The 18,858-nt window shown below is 48.0% G+C and overlaps 1 protein-coding gene across 3 annotated transcripts in view; it reads right to left on the bottom strand.

Annotated features, from left to right (window-relative positions):
* TLN1 (talin 1) overlaps window positions 1-18,858 on the bottom strand; it is a 510,560-nt gene that overhangs the window by 78,711 nt on the left and 412,991 nt on the right. For 2 of the 3 annotated variants that reach the window (XM_082266280.1, XM_082266279.1), the window contains exons 15-22: window positions 12,788-12,896; window positions 12,291-12,499; window positions 12,116-12,214; window positions 8,553-8,606; window positions 5,098-5,265; window positions 4,718-5,012; window positions 2,977-3,143; window positions 2,742-2,870 (exon numbers count right to left, since the gene is read on the bottom strand). In XM_082266280.1, coding sequence (XP_082122406.1) covers window positions 2,742-2,870; window positions 2,977-3,143; window positions 4,718-5,012; window positions 5,098-5,265; window positions 8,553-8,606; window positions 12,116-12,214; window positions 12,291-12,499; window positions 12,788-12,896 — 1,230 coding nt within the window. The remainder of the gene's footprint in view (window positions 1-2,741; window positions 2,871-2,976; window positions 3,144-4,717; window positions 5,013-5,097; window positions 5,266-8,552; window positions 8,607-12,115; window positions 12,215-12,290; window positions 12,500-12,787; window positions 12,897-18,858) is intronic. The other variant, XM_082266281.1, reaches the window with a different exon arrangement.

Genomic DNA, 18,858 nt, shown 5'->3' with positions numbered 1-18,858 from the left:
CGGAAGTGTTCTGGGCACTGGAAGATATGGAGTTTTTGGCCATTCAGGAATGGAAGCTGGAGATCGTCTACAGACGGCTGCTAGACTCTGCTCAGTGCCGGGCCTGGGCTCCCCTTGCCTGAGAATATCCAGAAGTACCAGTCTAGAAATCCTGGCTGGAAAAAATTGACAATGTGGCACAGTAATAGTGTGCTTTGCTTACCTGCACCCACGGTCTTGGATGGGGAGGTCTTATGGCGGATGCAGCAAGTGCTAACTCACCTTGACGAACCTGTTTCTGCACAGGACGAGCTTGGATGGAGGAATGCGTCTGTCCAACCACTGGATAAAGGTATGGGAGAAGAGGAAGCCATCTTCATTCCCCAACCACGGATCACAGATTTAATTGACTTTTTATCGGAGGATGATATGGATGATAAATCACCCGCCAAAGATTGAGGATTTAATAGATTTTTCTGCTGAGGCGGAACATCCCATTGAGCCTACAGCAGAAGAGTGGGCATCCAGGCGTAGCGCTGCTGACCTCTGCCTGCAACAATTGGTGACCCAGGAAGATGTGTGCAAGGCCACTGACTTTTCAGTTTACTTTCCTGCAGAACAGCTGGCATCAGGGCCTAACATCACTGAGCACTGACAGCAGCTTCAGCCTTTCTAAGAGAAGAGGTCCAGGGTGAGAAGGTGGTGATCACTGCCCAACAGCAGCTGAACAGTTGGGAAAAGAAGGCGGTCATCCTTTCTCCCCAGCGAGAGATCCACAGTCTTGGAGCAGAGGAAGCCGGTCTCCCTCCCCAACAGTTACCCGGAGCGGATTATGTGGAGTCCCCAGCAGAAGTGCTGGCAACAGGGCAGAGTGCTACCAACCTCTGCCCAGCACCCCCAACAGCTACAGAGTTCCAGGAAGCTGGGGAAATCGGCCCCTTGCCCCAGCGACAAGCTGATGAAGTGAAGCTTCTACACCCAGCTGAAGTGCTGGCAGTCAGACAGAGAGTCAACGACCTCTGCCCCACACCTGTGGCAGTTCCGAAGACCCAGGGTAAGAAGGGAGAGGAGGTTGTTGTCCTCCCTCCCCAACAGTCAGTCAGAGCGGAGGAAACTGTCTTCCCCCCCAGCCAGGATCTGTACATCTGGGAGACATTACCAGAGGAAGGTTGTCCCAACCGCCAGATGAGGGTAAGGAAGATGGAGCAGCCGACTCCCCTTCCCAGCAGCAGACGGTGCCCCAGAATGATGACACCAACCCAGCAGAAGAGCTGGCAACAGAGCAGAGGGCGGCTGGCCTCTGCCCTCAACATACAAAAGATGGAGTTCCTGTGGTTCTGGATGGGACTGCGGTCTTCTATATCCCAGGGGTGCTGGGCAGTCGGCCCAGATCCCCAACAGCATGAGGGAGTGAGCCCAGCCACCCTGTCTTCTCTCCAGCGGCTAAAAGGACTCCAGGGAGAAGGGCCAGTCCACACTTCTCCCCCGCAAAGTGTATGATCTACGAGAGAGGCAGAGGTTGGCTGGGTGAGTAATGCTCCGTTCGGGACAATTTGTTTGGGGTACTGTGTGGGTACAGACTTTGGGGGACGGGAACTACAGACTACCTTCAAAGTCAACCCGTTTGGGGTCCCCTCCTGTGTTAGTCTCCTTCTGAAAGGGGAGAGATGTGACAGGAGCCACTTTGGTTGGGGGGCCCATGGAACAAAGCCTACCTTAGAGAGGTTGGGAAATCCCCCTCTCAACCCTCTAGGCCCCTCTTATGTGTAATACACCCTGTGTCTCCTAGGGACACAGGGTGACCAAGAAGCCCAGTCTGGCCTGCCCAAACCAGACTTCCACAGACTGATCATCTATGAGAGCTCCATGCGCCCTGCTGGGACAAACTTACAAACTATGTGGAACTTTGTCAAGGAAGCTGCCATGATGGATTGACTATTTGGGACTTGTTACCCGACTAACTCTGGCACAGACGGATTGGAGGTTTGGTACTTGGTTAGTCTACCTTTGGGGGTAAAGATATGCGACGGTACTCACCGTCACTGGGAGTGAAAGACATACTCAATGGACACTGAGAATATGGTTTGGATTACTCAAATGGGACAGTGATGTTAGCAATATATCTCAAAGAATATTTGAAGACTCTGGGACTTCGAGCAGATGCGAATATCATCAGATCAATCACCTGTCTTCCACACATTGTAAATTATGCTGATTTGCTCACCTATTGTTTACGGTGGGTTCTCAGTATTTACACCTAAGATAATATGTATTGTATTTCAGGAGCTCGAGAACGGAAAGTCTGCTACTTAATTGGCTCAGGTTGATTGTCCTCTGTTAGTTGCTGAGTGGAAATAGTATACTGTTTGTGTTGGTTGTACTTTAGATAGGTTAATTCTATTTCTGTATAGAGGTAACCCCTCACCTGATGGGGTAATTTCATCAGGAGGGGGATGTGCTCATGTGTGTATAAATTGAGTGTGAAACTGTTCAATAAAGGAGAAGATTCCAGTACAAGCTAAGTTGTCGGCTAGCTTTGTATGAGGGGGCGGCTGGAAAATCTGATATCTATATTCATGACTGGGAGGAAGCCGTATACTGATGGAAGTCCACAAGTACAGTGTGGGTCTCGGTTCCGTTACAATTTTTAATTGACATGAAGCTCCACCCTGATCAGTCAAGACTCCATGCCATAATTTTATCATGTGACCCCGCCCAGGTGGGGGACAATCCGGGAGATGGTCATCCGCCAGAATACGCACCTCCAGCTTGTGCACCAGCTTCTTCTTGATGGCATTCTGTGCGGCGGCATTGGTGGCCATACGCAGACCCTCCGCAGCTTCACGCAGCTTCTGTTGTTGCTCTTCACTGTCCGGATTGGCAGCTGCACCCTGGAGAGAGAGAGAGAGAGAGAGAGAGAGAGAGAGAGAGAGCTTAGATAAGCCACGCCCCCTTCCTCTCCTGACAATGACGACATGGTAGAGCCTGAAAACTCACCTTGGCCGCCTCCACCATGCGCGCCGTGGCATCGGCAAGAAGTTTGGCAGCGCTGAGAAGTTTCCGGGAATTCTCCAGATCACTTTCCTGTTCGGCATCTGCTTTGATGGCACCCACCAGATCCGACGTGGCCTGAGCGAGGATACGCGCCTGCCGCACCATCTCTCCTATAGACCAATCAAAATAGGAGTGCAAATCATAGATACAAGATTGATTACAGCTCACCTCCAGACAAACGTATTGTGTTATTAAATGCTTAACTGTCGGCTTTTTAATGAAAGCGATCCTTCATGACCCCCAAAATGTGCCCCCACCCCCTCATCATGCTTTTAGGGCTCTGCTGTCCTTCCTGAGAGCCCGGGACCCGCATGGAAGGGTGGACAAGGGAGCGCAGCGAACATCTCTTCTCTGATCTCCCATAGCCAGAATGAAATGTCACTTGTTTGTGGGGTCACTGTCCCTTGCAGGACGGGGAAGAAGTTAATGGAGCGCGCCCTGCACTTCGTTACCTTCAAAAGAAGGTAGCTAAGACATCCAGGGTCTGAAATTACAGTATAGTGTACTGAAATTTTGCACTTGATACAGTATCTGACAAAAGTAAGTACACCCCTCAAATTTATATCTTTTCATGTAACAACACTGAAGAAATGACACTTTGCTACAATGTAAAGTAGTGAGTGTACAGCTTGTATAACAGTGTACACTGCCTTGCTAAAGAAGCTGAGGGTAAAGGTGATGGACTGGCCATGCATGTCTCCAGACCTAAACCCTATTGAGCATCTGTGGGACATCCTCAAACAGAAGGTGGAGGAGGGGAAGGTCTCTAACATCCACCAGCTCTGTGATGTCAGCATGGAGGAGTGGAAGAGGACTCCAGGGACAACCTGTGAAGCTCTGGTGACTGTGAAGCTCTGGTGACTCTCCTCTAGGGGGGTGACTGAGCCTGACTTCCTCTCCTCTAGGGGGTCAACTGAGCCTGACTTCCTCTCCTGTAGGGGGGTGACTGAGCCTCACTTCCTCTCCTGTAGGGGGGTGACTGAGCCCCACTTCCTCTCCTGTAGGGGGGTGACTGAGCCCCACTTCCTCTCCTGTAGGGGGGTGACTGAGCCCCACTTCCTCCTGCAGGGGGGTGACTGAGCCCCACTTCCTCCTGCAGGGGGGTGACTGAGCCCCACTTCCTCCTGCAGGGGGGTGACTGAGCCCGACTTCCTCCTGCAGGGGGGTGACTGAGCCCGACTTCCTCCTGCAGGGGGGTGACTGAGCCCGACTTCCTCCTGCAGGGGGGTGACTGAGCCCGACTTCCTCCTGCAGGGGGGTGACTGAGCCCGACTTCCTCCTGCAGGGGGGTGACTGAGCCCGACTTCCTCCTGCAGGGGGGTGACTGAGCCCGACTTCCTCCTGCAGGGGGGTGACTGAGCCCGACTTCCTCCTGCAGGGGGTGACTGAGCCTGACATCCTCCTGCAGGGGGTGACTGAGCCTGACTTCCTCCTGCAGGGGGTGACTGAGCCTGACTTCCTCCTGCAGGGGGTGACTGAGCCTGACTTCCTCCTGCAGGGGGTGACTGAGCCTGACTTCCTCCTGCAGGGGGTGACTGAGCCTGACTTCCTCCTGCAGGGGGTGACTGAGCCTGACTTCCTCCTGCAGGGGGGTGACATAACCTGACTTCCTTTCAGGACGTGATAGAAATCTCTGCAGTGAACCTCTATAGATAGAAATGACTTCCTCAGAATAAGGACTGACCGGCATCTCCCATGGAGCTGAAGATATTCTCCGTCACGTTGAGGATGGTATCAGTTGCCTGGTCGTATCTGCCAGTTGGAGGCCCTCCGCTGGCATTCTTCTTGATGTGTTGCAGTAGGTCATTGAGCGCATGGGTGACAGCGGATGCCGCCACACCGACAGCCTTCAGGAGTTCCGGGTCTCCGGTAGCTTCTTTAGAAGACTCCACACAGCCCTCCACTGACTTGGCCACCTGCTTTCCAGCCTCCAACAGCTGCTCCTGACAAACCGGGGAACTGATGGTTGGGGCCACAACCTAGGAGGGGGACATGGGTGGTTAGAGTGCTGAGCATTCAGTAAAGAAGGGGGGGGGGGGGGGGCGAGACTTTGAGATCATTTACCTTTGTGCACGCCACCAGCTGAGAAGTGGAAAGAGCACACTGGGTGGCGGCAGCAATGACTTGGCCCTGCTGCATGGGGTCATCCGTCCGCTCGGCTACATTCTTCGCCTTTAGTACCAGAGCTGCCGCTGCACTCGCCACGGCCTTTGCCAGCTGCATGAGCATGTCCTGGAGAGAATACGGAGGAGGAGAATTAAAAGTCCGGACACAGAAAGGCCCACCAAACCCAAATTATACGAGAAAGAAGAATTAGGGGAATGTCACCAGCGAGTGGAATGTCCCACCACCAAGCAATTGTTCCTACACAATGGTCCCCTATAAAACTTCTTTTAGAAAAGAAATTCGACATTATTGGCACCACAATTATCCAATCAGACCAGAGGCGCTTTCCATAATGGACACCTCAGACTAGACATGGCTGGCCTACTCCTCCATAATGGGCACCTCAGACTAGACTTGACCGGCCTACTCCTCCATGATGGGCACCTCAGACTAGACATGACCGGCCTACTCCTCCATAATGGGCACCTCAGACTAGACATGACCGGCCTACTCCTCCATAATGGGCACCTCAGACTAGACACGACCGGCCTACTCCTCCATGATGGGCACCTCAGACTAGACATGACCGGCCTACTCCTCCATGATGGGCACCTCAGACTAGACATGGCTGGCCTACTCCTCCATGATGGGCACCTCAGACTAGACATGACTGGCCTGCTTTCGGGGAAACCACAGAGACCAGCTGGGGGGGGGGGAGAGAGAGAAGGATCGGCCGGCGCCATGAGCTCCATGTCCAGCACGTTAGACGATGGGAGTTGCAGTGAGTAGGCTGGTGGAAGCTGGTGGGGTTTGTTGAGCCCTGCATAAGAAAGCCCATTGCTGAGACCATGCAGAACTCACCAATATCAACCAACAGTCAAATGGAGAACTCCTCAGCAGCCATGAAGAAGTCCATCACCGAGACCATCCAGAACCCACCAATACTAACCAAGGGTCCTATGGAGAACTCATCATCATTAAGATGTCCACCACTTAAATACTCTTCAGACCCACCAATACCAACTACCAGGCCTATTGAGCATTGATCATAAAGCCATTAAGAAGCCCATCACCTAGACCAGTGATGGCGAAACTTGGCACCCCAGATTTTTTTGGAACTACATTTCCCATGATGCTCAAATACACTGCAGAGTGCATGAGCATCATGGGAAATGCAGTTCCAAATTATCTGGGTTGCCAAGGTTTGCCATCACTGACCTAGACCATCTGCCATTACCCACCTACGGTCCCATGAAGAACTCAATCAGCAAAGCTCATCATCTAAACTAGTAGTCTCCAAACTGTGACCCTGGGGCCAAATGCAACTCTTTGCTTGTCCTTATCCAGTCCTTGGGACACTTTTTCTCCAAATGACACCAATGATGGGGCACCATTATTCCCACTGATATTGATGGGACATTATTTCTCCCACTCATACCAATAATGAGACACTATTCCTCCCACTAACCAATGATTGGGCATTGTTTACTCCCAACTGGCCACAATTCAGCCTCCCTAAAGACTGAAGGACAGTAAACTGGACATATGCATAGTTCGGTGACCCCTGACCTAGACTATCCGCAAATACCCAATACCAAACAAAGAAGCCATTAAGAACTCGACCGCAATACAGAAGCCTGTCACCTAGATCATCCAGAACATACCAACACTAGCCAACTGTTCCATGAAGAACGCATGATCAGCCTTTTAAGAAGGATTGACAACCCAACAATTCCAACCTATTGTCCCATGGAGAACTCTTCTTCAGCCACTAAGAAGCCAATAAACGAGACCATCCAGGACCCACCAATACCAACCAACAGTCCAACAGAAAACTCTTTTTCAGACATTAAGGGGCCCATCCCCTAGACCAGTGGTCCTCAACTCCGGTCCTCGGGGGCCCACTAACAGGCCAGGTTTGCAAGATAACTAAATACATCACAGGTGATCTCATTTGCTGCTCAGTGATTGCAGTATTCTAGTCTGCATCTCCCCAAGGTAATACTTAAAATCTGCCCTGTTATTGGGCCCCGAGGACCGGAGTTGAGGACCACTGCCCTAGACCATCCAAGACCCATCAATACCAACCAACAGTCCCACAGAGAACGCTTCTTCAGCCACTAAGAAGCCGATCACTGAGACCACCCACGACCTGCCAATACCAACCAACAGTCCCACAGAGAACGCTTCTTCAGCCACTAAGAAGCCCATCACTAGGACCATCCAGGACCCGCCAATACCAACCAACAGTCCCACAGAGAACGCTTCTTCAGCCACTAAGAAGTCGATCACTAGGACCATCCAGGACCCGCCAATACCAACCAACAGTCCCACAGAGAACGCTTCTTCAGCCACTAAGAAGCCGATCACTGAGACCACCCAGGACCCACCAAACAATTACATAAAATTCCGGAGTTCAACTCCAAAGACCAACCCCAGCTAAAACTATTTCTGGATAAGATTTTTAGTTTAAGATGGTGAAAAGGGGTTCGATCCTCCATAGGGTTCCAAGCTTCCTCTGGGAGCATTTACCATTACTAACCCTATCCTGGTGACAAGACTGAAAGTGAAGAAATCTCCTCAATTGAAGGCCAGCCAGTACACAAAAGTGGGGAAGGCTTAGAACCTCAGGTTTTCCTATTCCACTGACAGAGTTGGTTGGCTGTTTTCCTCATTTCCGGTGTCATCGGTATTCTGTTGGCTATCTGGATCGAATGCTGAGGAATATTTGTATTCTGTGTATTGCCCCACCCAGGTGCTTTCCCCTAGCCAGCTATAAATTGTTTTGAGCGGCTGCCATCTTTTGGTTTGTTGGATTCACTGGGGGAGACTTTGTGTCTTGCCGGACCTTTACAGAGGCTGGGACCACCTATATGCTGCCATCTATATAGAGGCCAGGCTGAGAACTCAGAGTCAGGGTTAGGGGGGGCTCTCTGCAGAGGTGCCGTGATAGAGTCGGTTGTAACAACAAAACCAGAATGTTACCAACAGTATCATCAGTTTTCTATGCTGACTGGTTGGATCAAGTGTTGGAGAACATCTTAGAAGTGGGGAACCTCCCTGGTGGGACACACAGAGATTCTCAACCTTCCTCACACAATCCAAAACTAAAACTAAAGTCTTGTCCGGAGTCCGCTGTAAGGGACTACCCCAAACTATCAGTTATAATGGCGAAGAGGGATTGAAGTGAGCATGCACAATTACTGGAGAAGTCTTCTACTGTGTGATTAATAGAAATGATTTGGAGATCTTCCCACAATCAACTTCCAACATTGTAATCAGGAAAGAAATCAAAGTGCCGCTTCCCGCAGGAAACGTGAGGAAAGCTGGAGAAGAGACCACATGAAGCCAAAACCCAACACCATCCAGAAAAGGAGGGAGGAAGGCTGGCCTCAGCCAGGCCCCCCGGTTACCGTTTTCTGCTCAGGCAGCGCGTTTGCTGTGCGGGTGACCCTGGCTGCGGAGATCTGTAGGAATCCATAAAAACACAGATATTGCCAGGAGAAGCTGTAGGTGAGATCAGAACATTGCAGGACAAGGTGGAGAAGAGGGACAAGGACTGAAGAAGACAATATGGGAAAGACATATGGGTATGTTGTAGGCGGAGGGCCACCTTATACTGGGAGGGACTAGGAAAAGCCGGAGATAAACGTAGGAATGAGCTATGCATGACCTTGGGGAGGTTCACAGCTGGGATGAAAAACTGCCAAGATTAGCCTGAATATAAATGTTAATGTCAAATCAACCTGGTACTGGGCATAAGACGGACATTCTACTGGACTACAGACACAATGGGGGTGACTGGGACCTGGGGGGGGTCATCCATCCTAATACTGAGCATAAGGCAGCTATAATCCAGACATTATACTGGACTACAGACACAATGGGGGTGACTGGGATCTGGGAGGGTCATCCATCCCAATACTGGGCATAAGACGGCCATAATCCAGACATTATACTGGACTACAGACACAATGGGGGTGACTGGGACCTGGGGGGGGGGGGTCATCCATCCTAATACTGAGCATAAAGCAGCCATAATCCAGACATTATACTGGACTACAGACACAATGGGGGTGACTGGGATCTGGGGGGACATTCATCCTAATACTGGGCATAAGGCAGCCATAATCCAGACATTATACTGGACTACAGACACAATGGGGGTGACTGGGATCTGGGGGGGGGTCATCCATCCTAATACTGGGCATAAGGCGGCCATAATCCAGACATTATACTGGACTACAGACACAATGGGGGTGACTGGGATCTGGGGGGGTCATTCATACTAATACTGGGCATAAGGCGGCCATAATCCAGACATTATACTGGACTACAGACACAATGGGGGTGACTGGGATCTGGGGGGGTCATTCATACTAATACTGGGCATAAGGCGGCCATAATCCAGACATTATACTGGACTACAGACACAAATGGGGGTGACTGGGACCTGGGGGGGGGGTCATCCATCCTAATACTGAGCATAAGGCAGCCATAATCCAGACATTATACTGGACTACAGACACAAATGGGGGTGACTGGGACCTGGGGGGGGTCATTCATACTAATACTGGGCATAAGGCAGCCATAATCCAGACATTATACTGGACTACAGACACAATGGGGGTGACTGGGATCTGGGGGGTCATCCATCCTAATACTGCGCATAAGGCGGCCATAATCCAGACATTATACTGGACTACAGACACAATGGGGGTGACTGGGATCTGGGGGGGTCATTCATACTAATACTGGGCATAAGGCGGCCATAATCCAGACATTATACTGGACTACAGACACAATGGGGGTGACTGGGATCTGGGGGGGTCATTCATACTAATACTGGGCATAAGGCGGCCATAATCCAGACATTATACTGGACTACAGACACAAATGGGGGTGACTGGGACCTGGGGGGGGGGTCATCCATCCTAATACTGAGCATAAGGCAGCCATAATCCAGACATTATACTGGACTACAGACACAAATGGGGGTGACTGGGACCTGGGGGGGGTCATCCATCCTAATACTGAGCATAAGGCAGCCATAATCCAGACATTATACTGGACTACAGACACAATGGGGGTGACTGGGATCTGGGGGGTCATCCATCCTAATACTGCGCATAAGGCGGCCATAATCCAGACATTATACTAGACTACAGACACAATGGGGGTGACTGGGATCTGGGGGGGGTCATCCATCCTAATACTGAGCATAAGGCGGCCATAATCCAGACATTATACTGGACTACAGACACAATGGGGGTGACTGGGATCTGGGGGGGTCATTCATACTAATACTGGGCATAAGGCGGCCATAATCCAGACATTATACTGGACTACAGACACAATGGGGGTGACTGGGATCTGGGGGGGTCATTCATACTAATACTGGGCATAAGGCGGCCATAATCCAGACATTATACTGGACTACAGACACAAATGGGGGTGACTGGGACCTGGGGGGGGGGTCATCCATCCTAATACTGAGCATAAGGCAGCCATAATCCAGACATTATACTGGACTACAGACACAAATGGGGGTGACTGGGACCTGGGGGGGGTCATCCATCCTAATACTGAGCATAAGGCAGCCATAATCCAGACATTATACTGGACTACAGACACAATGGGGGTGACTGGGATCTGGGGGGGGTCATCCATCCTAATACTGAGCATAAGGCGGCCATAATCCAGACATTATACTGGACTACAGACAATGGGGGTGACTGTGATCTGGGGGGGGTCATTCATACTAATACTGCGCATAAGGCGGCCATAATCCAGACATTATACTGGACTACAGACACAATGGGGTGACTGGGATCTGGGGGGGTCATTCATACTAATACTGGGCATAAGGCGGCCATAATCCAGACATTATACTGGACTACAGACACAATGGGGGTGACTGGGATCTGGGGGGGTCATTCATACTAATACTGGGCATAAGGCGGCCATAATCCAGACATTATACTGGACTACAGACACAAATGGGGGTGACTGGGATCTGGGGGGGTCATTCATACTAATACTGGGCATAAGGCGGCCATAATCCAGACATTATACTGGACTACAGACACAAATGGGGGTGACTGGGACCTGGGGGGGGGGGGGTCATCCATCCTAATACTGAGCATAAGGCAGCCATAATCCAGACATTATACTGGACTACAGACACAATGGGGGTGACTGGGATCTGGGGGGTCATCCATCCTAATACTGCGCATAAGGCGGCCATAATCCAGACATTATACTGGACTACAGACACAATGGGGGTGACTGGGATCTGGGGGGGTCATCCATCCTAATACCGAGCATAAGGCGGCCATAATCCAGACATTATACTGGACTACAGACACAATGGGGGTGACTGGGATCTGGGGGGACATTCATCCTAATACTGAGCATAAGACGGCCATAATTCAGACATTATACTAGACTACAGACACAATGGGGGTGACTGGGATCTGGGGGGACATTCATCCTAATACTGGGCATAAGACGGCCATAATCCAGACATTATACTGGACTACAGACAATGGGGGTGACTGTGATCTGGGGGGGGTCATTCATACTAATACTGCACATAAGGCGGCCATAATCCAGACATTATACTGGACTACAGACACAATGGGGGTGACTGGGATCTGGGGGGGTCATCCATCCTAATACTGGGCATGAGGCGGCCATAATCCAGACATTATACTGGACTACAGACAATGGGGGTGACTGGGGTCTGGGGGGTCATCCATCCTAATACTGGGCATGAGGCGGCCATAATCCAGACATTATAGTGGACAATGGGGGGTGGGTGACTGGGATATGGGGGGGGGGGGGGTGGAATGTCAGACAAACTGGTAGAAGGCACAAAGAATCACAGAAAAGGAAACGGCCGATATTTGGTGGTGAATAATTGGCGTTCTTTCATTGGACTCTGAATAACGGAGGAAGAAACATGGCGGCTCACCTGGAAGCGTGGATCCGTGTCACACTCGCCGATCTGCTGAAGTAATTCTCCACTCGTCTGACCGACATTACCGGCTGCCTGGAGGAGGACCTGTCGGGGCTGAAGACAGAGGCGGGTATAAATATTGGCGGTATAATACATCGATGTATGGGATATATACAGTGATGGCACTTACCTCCGTGCTGGATGGTTGGGCTGTCTTCAGCAGGTCAGATACGGCTCCTGCCAGGTTCTTGGCCGCATGGAGAAGTTGTCTTCCGTTGCCACCCTCATCCTCCATCAGAGCCGCCAGAAGCTTCACCCCGCGGGACATCTCCGTCAGGTTAGAACTGATGGTTGTGACTGCGCAGCCCACCGCCGTGTAATCTGTGTCTGCAGGATCACCTAGAGAACGAAGCATCGATTACATACAGCAATGTACACTACTGACACCTGGCTGGAGATCCCCATAAATCCTCCATGCTGGAAGCTTAGGCAGGGTTAGGTTCCTGTCAGACACTATGACATCACTCAGCGCCCGCCTCCTCTTTCCATTAGCCAGTAATAATCCTCCATGGGTCCGCTCCCATGGAAGGATTGTTAGGCTCCTTATCATCCACCAGCAATATCCAGCAGAACATGTCCAATCAGAAGCCTTCATGGCAGGCATCTGACGGATGTGGACAATCTCACCTGCGGTCAGGTTGACAACGGAGGCGGTTCCTGCAGTGATGGCGTCCACCTGGGAGTGGATCTCATGTTTGGATTCATCCATCTTGTTCTTCCTCCAAGCCTTGGCAGCCTGCAGTGAGAAAAGTCATCACATAGAAATCTCTCACCCAGGTGATCGGTATTCTAACAGTTGGAGCAAGACAATAAAAATCCTGCCACTATGGAGGTCTATGGTGATGCTAGGACTGTCCCGCCTCCACAGACTTCTATACTAACATTATATACCCAGCTGACCTCTAAAGAGGTCTATACTAGCCATCGAACCACTGCTGGGGTCCATACAGATACTATACTATCAACTACTTCTGGGGTCTATACAGACACCATACTAACCATCCAACCACTGCTGGGATCTATACAGACATCCTACTAACCATCCAACCACTGCTGGGGTCTATACAGACACCATACTAACCATCCAACCACTGCTGGGGTCTATACAGACACCATACTAACCATCCAACCACTGCTGGGGTCCACAGCAGACAATCTACTAACCATCCAACCACTGCTGGGGTCCATACAGACACCATACTAACCATCCAACCACTGCTGGGGTCTATACAGACATCATACTAACCATCCAACCGCTGCTGGGATCTATACAGACATCATACTAACCATCCAACCGCTGCTGGGATCTATACAGACATCATACTAACCATCCAACCACTGCTGGGGTCTATACAGACATCATACTAACCATCCAACCGCTGCTGGGGTCCATACAGACATCATACTAACCATCCAACCACTGCTGGGGTCTATACAGACATCATACTAACCATCCAACCACTGCTGGGGTCTATACAGACATCATACTAACCATCCAACCGCTGCTGGGATCTATACAGACATCATACTAACCATCCAACCACTGCTGGGGTCTATACAGACATCATACTAACCATCCAACCGCTGCTGGGATCTATACAGACACCATACTAACCATCCAACCGCTGCTGGGGTCTATACAGACATCATACTAACCATCCAACCGCTGCTGGGATCTATACAGACATCATACTAACCATCCAACCACTGCTGGGATCTATACAGACATCATACTAACCATCCAACCACTGCTGGGGTCTATACAGACATCATACTAACCATCCAACCGCTGCTGGGATCTATACAGACATCATACTAACCATCCAACCACTGCTGGGGTCTATACAGACATCATACTAACCATCCAACCACTGCTGGGGTCTATACAGACACCATACTAACCATCCAACCGCTCCTGGGGTCCACACAGACATCCTACTAACCATCCAACCACTGCTGGGGTCCACACAGACATCATACTAACCATCCAACCACTGCTGGGGTCCATACAGACATCATACTAACCATCCAACCACTGCTGGGGTCTATACAGACATCATACTAACCATCCAACCACTGCTGGGGTCTATACAGACACCATACTAACCATCCAACCACTGCTGGGGTCTATACAGACATCAAACTAACCATCCAACCACTGCTGGGGTCTATACAGACACCATACTAACCATCCAACCACTGCTGGGGTCTATACAGACATCATACTAACCATCCAACCACTGCTGGGGTCCATACAGACATCATACTAACCATCCAACCACTGCTGGGGTCTATACAAACATCATACTAACCATCCAACCACTGCTGGGGTCTATACAGACATCATACTAACCATCCAACCACTGCTGGGGTCCATACAGACATCATACTAACCATCCAACCACTGCTGGGGTCCATACAGACATCATACTAACCATCCAACCACTGCTGGGGTCCATACAGACATCATACTAACCATCCAACCACTGCTGGGGTCCATACAGACATCATAATAACCATCCAACCACTGCTGGGGTCTATACAGACATCATACTAACCATCCAACCACTGCTGGGGTCTATACAGATACTATACTAACCATCCAACCACTGCTGGGGTCCATACAGACATCATAATAACCATCCAACCACTGCTGGGGTCTATACAGACATCATACTAACCATCCAACCACTGCTGGGGTCCATACAGACATCATACTAACCATCCAACCACTGCTGGGGGCTATACAAACATCATACTAACCATCCAACCACTGCTGGGGTCTATACAGACATCATACTAACCATCCAACCGCTGCTGGGATCTATACAGACATCATACTAACCATCCAACCACTGCTGGGGTCCATACAGACATCATACTAACCATCCAACCACTGCTGGGGTCCATACAGACATCATACTAACCATCCAACCACTGCTGGGGTCCATACAGACACCATACTAACCATCCAACCACTGCTGGGGTCTATACAGACATCATACTAACCATCCAACCACTGCTGGGGGCTATACAAACACTATATGAACATCCAACCTCTATTTAGTTCTATAGTGACACCATGAGACCATCCAACCACCACAGAGGAATACACTGACACTATATGACCCTCCAATCACGTCTGAAGTCTATACAGACACTATGTGACCATGCAGCCTCCACGGAGATCTTAGAATCTCACTATATGTCCATCCAACTACCGCTGAGGCCTAGATTATTACATGTCCATCCAACTACCACTGAGGTCTACACTGACACTATATGACCCTCCAATCACTGATAGGGTCTATACTGATACTATGTGGCCCTCCAGACACCACAGAGGACTACACTGGCACTATGTGACCCTCCAATCACTGATAGGGTCTATACTGACACTATATGACCCTCCAATCACTGATAGGGTCTATACTGACACCATGTGACCCTCCAATCACTGATAGGGTCTATACTGACACTATGTGACCCTCCAATCACTGATAGGGTCTATACTGACACTATGTGACCCTCCAATCACTGATAGGGTCTATACTGACACTATGTGACCCTCCAATCACTGATAGGGTCTATACTGACACTATGTGACCCTCCAATCACTGATAGGGTCTATACTGACACTATGTGACCCTCCAGACACCACTGAGGTCTACACTGACACTATATGACCCTCCAATCACTGATAGGGTCTATACTGATACTATGTGGCCCTCCAGACACCACAGAGGAATACACTGACACTATATGACCCTCCAACCACGTCTGAAGTCTATACAGACACTATGTGACCATGCAGCCTCCACGGAGATCTTAGAATCTCACTATATGTCCATCCAACTACTGCTGAGGCCTAGATTATTACATGTCCATCCAACTACCACTGAGGTCTACACTGACACTATATGACCCTCCAATCACTGATAGGGTCTATACTGATACTATGTGGCCCTCCAGACACCACTGAGGTCTACACTGACACTATATGACCCTCCAATCACTGATAGGGTCTATACTGACACTATGTGACCCTCCAGACAGCACAGATTACTACACTGGCACTATGTGACCCTCCAATCACTGATAGGGTCTATACTGACACTATGTGACCCTCCAATCACTGATAGGGTCTATACTGACACTATGTGACCCTCCAATCACTGATAGGGTCTATACTGACACTATGTGACCCTCCAATCACTGATAGGGTCTATACTGACACTATGTGACCCTCCAATCACTGATAGGGTCTATACTGACACTATGTGACCCTCCAATCACTGATAGGTTCTATTGTTAAACTTTCAGTGCGAAATAGAAATACATTTTTATTATTACAGGTCAAGAATTGTGAACTTTGAGGCCTCCATTGACCTTGCTACATATTGAGTCAAAACTCTTTCAGTTTGAAACACACATTGCGTCCATTGTTTGACATGGTTTTGTTTGCCTGTACTTTGAGATGAGAAGCTGTGTCATCTGCCCCAAAAGGAAAATGTGTTTGACAAACTTTTAAATACAATACTCAGAAAGACAGATAAATAAATCGCTTATCACAGGTGGATCGGCCTTTGGGGGAAAAGGTTTACATAAGACATCCTTCCCCTGGTCTTGAAACACGAAAAACCAGAGAGGTCGTAAAACTTTAAGTTCAGGCCATGACTCACACAATGGGCGAAACTCAATTTCAGGATAACACCTGTGTTCAACCATACACAATGCAAGTAAACTATTGTTTCCACCCTGAGAAGACAAACAAAACTGTCTGGACAAAGACGAGAATCTGTCATTTATTTACCTAAACACAAACAGGGGGATAAAGTTGTTGAAATCTACACGGAGTCACATAAACATTGTCACTTAGATTGATGAGAACTGCAAATCTCAAAATGAATTTCAGAAAATCATAAATTGATATCTCTGCCCCATCATATACAAAAGGTGTTATGGAACTATGATGTTATGACAACCTCCTACTGAGAAGTACATTATATTCTATCATATAGTAGTGTCAAATGGTCAGAAATTTCACCCATATTTTATCATCCAGTCCAAATCATAAATGTACTGTTGTTAACATAGTAATCCCTTAAATGGATAATATTCTAATTGGAAACAAACCATGTGTAGAAAAAGTTACATATACAAGCTGTTGTGTATCAATATATATAACTGTATATGTATCTATACAATTCTTACTGCTACTAATTGAAGTCTTGGGTTAAAAAGTAAAGTCCAATATATATATTACATAAGATATATTAAATATTAGAATAGTGTTACCAAGATTAATCTTTATTCAGATACCTGGTGGATTAAATGGACGTCATAGATGAGAGCATGATTACATTTATGTTTTTTTTATAATAGTCTTAAATGGAGAAATTTTATTTAATTTTAATATACTGGTTAACCAAGAGGTGTCACCCTATGACATCACCAGTTAATGAATAAGATGTTCCAACCAATAGGAATAATGTTCCTCCCACTGGGTTTGGCTTAGGATAATTTTTACTGCCCTTTTGTTCAACACAAAATAAAAAGAAACCAGAGATGTAATAAGAGAACACAACACAACAGACACACACAAGACACAAGACACATCACACTTACAACATACACACTACTAACAGCCATGCATAGACTCATCTACACAGACGCCATCTTGGTCCACCCTGTATCTGAACCTTTGAGGGACGCCAAAAGAAGCTCCTCCCTAATTGGCCACCATCTTGGAAATGCAGCCATCTTAAAGGAACCTGGTAACTACTATTCTAAGCTAAGCGGCCATTTTAAATATGGTAATTATGCTTTGCTGTTATTTGATTATTATTCAATATTGTTTATGTACTTCCTTAAATGTTTTACATTTCCTATTTAAAGGGTAACGAAAGTACAATCCCAGCCGTATAAACCATATGTAGATTTTTCTCTAAAGAGATGATTTTTGTTTTTATAACATTTTTTAATATCAGATTAAGCGCATTATTTGCAATTTTACGTCTTCCGTTTTGCATGGCTTATTCTCACTTCATCTGCAGTGGAATGACTTTCGGCCATGTGATTCGCAGACTATTGTGGTCTGATTATATAGAATATTAATTTATGGTTCATACTACACCTGGGAAATACATAATCTTGTTTTATTTTACTTCATCGTTTAGCTAAATATCACATTGCATTTATCGTTTTAAGTTGGTATTTTATGTAAGGTTATCTCTTTGTGTCACTCAAGTATGATCATTTATGGTGAAAATATGTCTTGCGAATAAATATTCTTATATATATATATATATATATATATTCCCTACTGTAGACTGCTTCACTAAGATTGGTATATGCTTTTAAAAAGAAATTAACTGATATAAAAAAAAGAACTTGGGAAAATTGCGTGGTATACTATGAGTGTCTGAACAAAATTAATTGGGTTTTTTTTCTTAGATATTAAATTATTTGCCGTAATCGGCTGGAGGCACTGCGTCATAATTCTATTGATAGTTCAGACATCGTCTTTTAGTAATAAATTAAAAATAGTCAAATTTTATACCAAAACGCACAACACTATAATGACACTATGTGACCCTCCAATCACTGATAGGGTCTATACTGACACTATGTGACCCTCCAATCACTGATAGGGTCTATACTGACACTATGTGACCCTCCAATCACTGATAGGGTCT

This window comes from Pelophylax lessonae (genome assembly GCF_965119305.1).
Source record: "Pelophylax lessonae genome assembly, chromosome: 1".
Classification (NCBI taxonomy): Eukaryota; Metazoa; Chordata; class Amphibia; order Anura; family Ranidae; genus Pelophylax; species Pelophylax lessonae.
Note: the sequence above shows the minus strand (reverse complement) of the source record. Positions and strands in the feature narration are given on the sequence as shown.